Here is a 6,701-nt window from a genome sequence, read left to right on the forward strand (position 1 = left end):
TTAAAGTTGTAAATAAAAACAAACCCTTCCAAAAATTATCCTTAAAATGAAGATGTATGAAGCGCACTTCAAGTATGGTTCAAATAGTATGGTAATTAAATGTAATTAAAACAGAATTCAACAAACTGGAAAGATCTAAGATATGTATATTATAATGTGCAGAACTTGGAAAAAAGAAATTAAGTTGTTTTGAACAGAGGATTCAATTCAGAAAAGTCATTTTATGCTAAAAAATTTAAAGAAGTCCATTTATAACTCATAATTCAGGTCATAAATGTTCAGTGGTTTTAGCACCATAGGAGATGTATTTAAAACTTGGTGTAGGGTAGTGAATGGGTGTTCAAGTTGATTGTGTTATGTATTATTAGTAAGCTAACACAAATTCATGCAAGCATGGTTACTTGTGAGTTAATGAGGTGTATACTCCATAAAAGCAAAGATAATTTGTACTTTACATTGTTAGTTATTGTTCAGGTATGCTAATTTAATTTAGGTTAATTAGATAGATTTTTATAATCAATATGTTGCCTATATTGGTATTTTGAACTTAATGATTCTAACTAATTGTTCTCAAACATAAGATATATCTATTTTATTTCATAGAGGCAACTAATTTCAGTATATATATATATATATATATATAAATATTTTGGTGTTCACATATTCTTATAAAAACTATTCACTTAACCAAATCTTTCAAAACATTTCATTGTCCAATCCTGAGCACTTCTATAATCAGTTATCAGTATTTAATCAAATCACATCAAGAATAAGTACAGTAAGTTATTTTAAGTATTGTAAAAGAACTGAGCTTCTGTTTAAAAACTGATTTGATTTCATATTGATTCTTATGAACCTGATATGATATTATTTGTGACAAAATGCACAACTAAAATTGCCCAATTAGTCAAAGGGATAACTACACAGATGTAAAATTAAAACAATGAATTTTTCCTTATGAATATTAAATGATTTTTGTCATACTAAAAGTAAAAGTAAACTAAGAAGGAATATGTAGCCTACAGAAAGTTTGAACATTTGATGAAAATCATTGTAAAACAGTAATAAAACATAGTTATGATACTATACATAACATTGCATTCTACATTTGTTTCAAATGCTAAACTTTAAAACAGCATGTTCTGTTACTAAGACAATATGTGTGTAATATGTTCATTATCACTAACTCAGATGTCAAGTATGTAATATCAAAATGATTTTGAAGCTTCAACATGTCATTACAGTCAATGTCTCCAAATCTGATCATACTCTGTCTGAAAGCTGAGCATCTTGACAATAATCCTACAGCCTAATTTCCATTGCAAAAGGTTCCATTGTAAGGCTGTCATGTCAATAACACACCACTCCTTCCTGTAGCCTTTCTATAACATATCTAGTATACAAGGATGACAGTTTCCCAGCAATCATTTCAACAGTCCATTGGGCAAAAATTCTTGGGTATCTTGACTTGACTGATATATCACTTGTTAAATAACAAAATACCTGTTTCATTCTTCAGCTAATTGAGGTCTACAACTGCTTAACTGATATGTTGTGGAGGAAACTTGCTTATATGTGACTTGTGCCACATTTTCAGATGGAGTTCCTTCTAAATTTGTGTGTAGTTGTTTCTGTTTTCTCAATAACTGCATAATTATTTCATTACTGGGCTTTTTACTCATAAAATCCCTTTATTTTTCAGGTTTTGCCAGAATGTCTGACAGACAGAAGAAAAATCTCAGTTTCATCATTTATATTTTGCTTCTGGGAGCTCTTCGTTTCTCAGATGGGTTTAACTGTGTAAAGAATTTTGATCCAGTTTGTGATATAGTATATTGTTCTGATACTATTCAAGGGAATACCTTACAATGCTTCATAAACACAACAGATTCTCAATCTGGCCAGATTCCACATGCTTATGTGATTGACTACAAGTTTCATAAGAGACTTAAGGTTGAGTGTAACAGCAGTGCCCCTTACAAGCCAGGAATGCTTAAAGAGCTTGATATATCAGAAATTGATTATTTTGTTTTTAGTGGATGTTCTTTACCAACTGTGAGCTTCAATGATTTTTTATCTGGGTTGACAGTAAGAAAACTTAAGTTTGAAAATCGAAATGGTAATTTGCAGTTGACTGCCTCTCTCTTTAAAGGACTTGCATTATTAAAGCTTTTGAATCTGGCAAAAAATAAACTTTCTGTTTTGCCAGAAGATGTTTTTCAGTATCTAACAAATATTGAATCACTACATCTCTCTGATAATGAATTACAAACTCTACCAGAAAATGTATTTCAACCATTAAATAATTTGGAAAACTTGGAACTTGGTGCCAACAAGTTGTCTAAGTTACCAGCAGGACTTTTCAGAAATCTTCCTAGATTAAAACGGATATATTTGTACAGAAATAAGCTTAGTACTCTATCTAAGGATATATTTGACAATCTTGAATCACTTGAAATTTTAGAGTTGTTTGGAAATGAATTTACAAAATTACCAGGAGATGTATTTTCAGGTCTTCTCAATCTTAGAAGTTTAGGTTTGTCCAAGAATAAACTTGAAACATTACCAAGTGAACTGTTTAGAAAAAATTTGGCACTTGAGGAGCTGGATCTTAGTTCAAACCCAACTTTCAGGGATCTTCCTGGTGATCTCTTTACAGGACTGACAAACCTAAAATATTTAACAATTAATCACTGCAACTTAACAAACTTTTCCAGTTCTTTCTTTTCAGAAGCACCAAATTTGTTACAGCTAAAATTGCATAATAACAGGCTCACCTCTCTTCCTGTTGGAATATTCGATAATAACAGAAAGTTACATATTTTGGAAATGCCATATAATGATCTCACATTTTTACCCATTGGCCTGTTTGATTACCAAATTAGTCTACAAAAGCTTAATTTGTACAAGAACAATATCAAAAGTTTGTCACCAGATATATTTCAAAATTTTGTCAATATCAGGGAAATTAATCTCGGATACAACTTTCTGACAGAACTAAATAATACATTGTTCAGAAATACACAGAGTTTGGAGACTTTAATTCTTTCAGGTAATCAAATAATATCACTAGCTAAGGTTGATCTTTTTGGTAAACCTGTAAAGCTTAAGAAACTTGATTTGTCTAACAACAATTTAACAGAATTTATTAATATGAATTGGAATTTAGTAACAAACCTAGAAGAGTTGCGTCTAGATAATAACCAAATTACCTTCTTTAAAGTTCCACTTATCAGATCTGATGATGCAAACGTATATCTAAAAGGAAATCAGATTAAAACAGTCGATATGAGGGATGTGTATATGCAATTGAATGTAATGCACTTGTTTTCTTCCAAACACTCTGAAGGTTCATCCCCTGTTTATTACCTCCAAGATAATGCATTTCAGTGTGATTGTCATCTGTTGGATTTTGCTGATTATTTGCGAAATTATTTGAATGATGTTTATAGAATTGCGATTATTCATGGTGCCAAGAACTTACCATGTATTGGTCCATCACATCTGGCAAATAAAGCTATTACCAGTGTTCCAAGAGAGAAGTTTATTTGTTCTGTAAGAAATAATTGCCCAGATTTGTGTCACTGTTATTTTCGAACTTCTGATAAGGCAGTAATTGTAAACTGCAGTGGTTTGCATTGGGATACTCTACCATTACACTTGCCTGAGAATACAAATATTTTACATCTAGAGAAAAACAATATATCATCTCTTAATATCTTCTCATCTGATGCTTACAGAAATCTCACTGAAATATATCTGGATGAAAACCATATATCCTCGATTGATAACTGGAAGTTACCTCCTAATCTTAAAATGATATCCTTGAGGAAAAACTATCTAACTCACATATCAACAGATATATATAAAGAAAGAGAAGAAACACTACATTTTGATCTTCGTTTAGGATACAATCCATGGGAATGCACGTGTGAAACATTAGAATTGAAATCGTGGCTTACTAACAATTTACATAAAATCAAAGATATAGATGACATTTATTGTTCAGAGCCAGTAAAACTCAATGGAACATTAAGGAAAGAGTTGCTTGTACAAATGCCAGATAATATTTTGTGTCCTCATGCTACTTGGCCACAGAAAATAAAATTAATAAGTGTGTCTGTTATATGTGTGGTTTTAGCAATTTTATTATTTGTTGTATCTGTGCTTTATTATCGCAATAAGCAAACTGTTATTGCATATGTGTATATTCATTTATATAATGTTTTCATGTGTTTCTTCACTGAAGAAGAACTAGACGAAGACAAGATCTTTGATGCTTTCATTTCATATAGCAGCTCAGACAGAGAGACTGCTTTCAGCATTTTGAAAGAACTAGAAACCAATGAACCGCTTTTTAAGGTTTGTATTCACGATCGCGATTGGTTGGCTGGAAATGCTATCAGCTGGAATATAGTTAACTCTGTTCAGAACAGCAGAAGGACAATCTTGGTTATTTCCAAAGACTTCTTGGAAAGTGTGTGGTTTCAGATAGAATTTCACACCGCTTACTACCAAATGTTGGAAGACAAAGTCGATCGACTTATTGTTGTGGTTAAAGGAGAACTGCCTCCTAAAGATACCTTTGACAAAGACCTTCAGTACCTGTTGTCAACGAAAACATACCTTGTGTGGGGAGAGAAATGGTTTTGGGAAAAACTAAGATATGCCATGCCTCACCATAGATCATTGCGTGCTCCAGAAAATAAGACTCCTTTCCGTAATCGACCACCGTCAGCGATCTTAAAGTCTGTAGAGGAACAGATAGAAAATTACACACTAAATGGGAACAAAAATAAACAAAACGACATTTTGTCACAAAAGAACAAAAATCAAGTGGTTACTCAGAGTAATTTCGAGCCTACAGCGCTTCAAATTGGACCATTAAAAAGAAATGGCGATGTTTTTATTAGTTCAAGAGTATGAGCTATTAAATTCCAATATCACTGTATATAACATAAGTATTTATGTATCTAAATTAACTCTTAAAGTTTGTCAGTTCCACTTGCCATACCCTTAAATGTACAGAATTTTATCAATTGTATCTTAAATGTGTTCATGAAAATGAGTTTAAAATATTAAAAACGTCATCATTGAAATAAGTGTTCAAACGTTCAAGTATTTTATGTACAGTTTCTATGTTGTCAGTAAATGTACGATGTTAGTCATGTTGTGGCACATTTTTAATGCAAGTGGATAGAATGAAGATTGTTGTGCTTTACATATGTGTAGGCTATAGTATGACATATAAGCAGTTACTACAAGTGAGGATTTATGAATTATATATATGCGGGTGTGTGTATGTTTGAAATAGTAATAAGTACTTTTCTAAACGTTGATATTTCGTAGTTTTTTATGCATCATTTTTTAAATGGCCTATTACATCATTTATGCTTTGGTTTTTCCAGTTTTATATTAGAATTATTCTAATTTGTTTACACATGCTACACCAAGGATATTGTAGCACATGTATTCATACAAACTTCTTTATTCTCCATATTTCCAAAATCTCCTCTGACAACGTTCTGTATAACAACTTAACGTAAGTTAGAAAACTTAAGTTATTTTTTTGATAACTTGGTTTTTTCGACATAAAGTACTACGTTTCCTGCCTGTAAACTAACAATGGCTCATGTTTTCAAATCAATTATATCATGTCATATGTTAGCAGTTATTAGGCTGGGTATAGGTATCAATATACTTACCAGCCATATTCAAACAATGCACAGCTGTTTACCGATACGTCCACCCAGTTGCTTATTGGTCAGTTTAAGGGCTTAGACCGTAAAAATCGGGTTTCGATACCCGCGGTGGGCAGAGCACAGATCGCCCATTGTGTAGCTTTGTAACAGAACAAAAACAATTTTTGTTTACAAATTAAAAACGCAAACAAACAGAAAATTCACACACCAATAAGAACTATAAACAGACATTTCATTTTACAACTTACCATTCCCATACTAACAATCACCTAACAGCTAGCACGTTTTGAAAAAAAAAAAAAACACGTATAAATCCACATATTTTGGTTTCATCTAAGCCTCAAATGCAAGTTTCATAATTATTGAGCCTTTATCCCCCAATGGGACGAACTGAAACTAATTTTGAGTATACAATATACAAGTTACAATAATGATTGTTAGATTCTCTACAAATGTCATTTTATTACTAAAGAAAAATTAAATGTTCATGTAATTATGCAATCAAGAAGTAAACATTATAGTCTTTTCTTGATTTACGTCAAAGTTATTAACAACACAGGCCTGCGATGGTTTTATTGTCTTGAAATTTTTACATGTTCTACAGTAATTCCTGAACGCTGAATCCGAAAATGATATCCATTTTTCTCCATCACGTACAAATGTTTCACAAAACGTCATAACGCAATACATAAAAGAATGTTTGTCTGTTATGAATTTCGCGAAAAGCTACACGAGGGCTATCTGCACTAGCCGTTCCTAATTTAGCAGTGTAAGACTAGAGAGAAGGCAGCTAGTCATCACTGCCCACCGCCAACTCTTGGGCTACTCTTTTACCAACGAATAGTGGGATTGACCGTCACATTATAACGCCCCCACGGCTGAAAGGGCGAGCATGTTTGGTGTGACGGGGATTCGAACCCGCAGATTGCGAGTCGAGCGACCTAACCACCTGGCCATGCCGGGCCCATAAAAGAATGACCACAACACGTAGTTTTGAGA

General features: G+C 32.5%; 1 protein-coding gene across 4 annotated transcripts in view; it reads left to right on the forward strand.

Annotated features, from left to right (window-relative positions):
• The window catches only part of LOC106465836 (protein toll-like), a 19,015-nt gene extending 13,010 nt beyond the window's left edge, over positions 1 to 6,005 (forward strand). For all 4 annotated transcript variants that reach the window (XM_013926076.2, XM_013926077.2, XM_013926075.2 and 1 more), the window contains one exon: positions 1,703 to 6,005. In XM_013926076.2, the coding sequence (XP_013781530.1) occupies positions 1,714 to 4,926 (3,213 nt within the window). In that variant the 5' untranslated portion in view covers positions 1,703 to 1,713 and the 3' untranslated portion in view covers positions 4,927 to 6,005. The remainder of the gene's footprint in view (positions 1 to 1,702) is intronic.
• Positions 6,006 to 6,701: the final 696 nt, after the last annotated feature.

The sequence above is a fragment of the Limulus polyphemus genome, unplaced genomic scaffold, assembly GCF_000517525.1.
Source record: "Limulus polyphemus unplaced genomic scaffold, Limulus_polyphemus-2.1.2 Scaffold2067, whole genome shotgun sequence".
Lineage (NCBI taxonomy): Eukaryota > Metazoa > Arthropoda > Merostomata > Xiphosura > Limulidae > Limulus > Limulus polyphemus.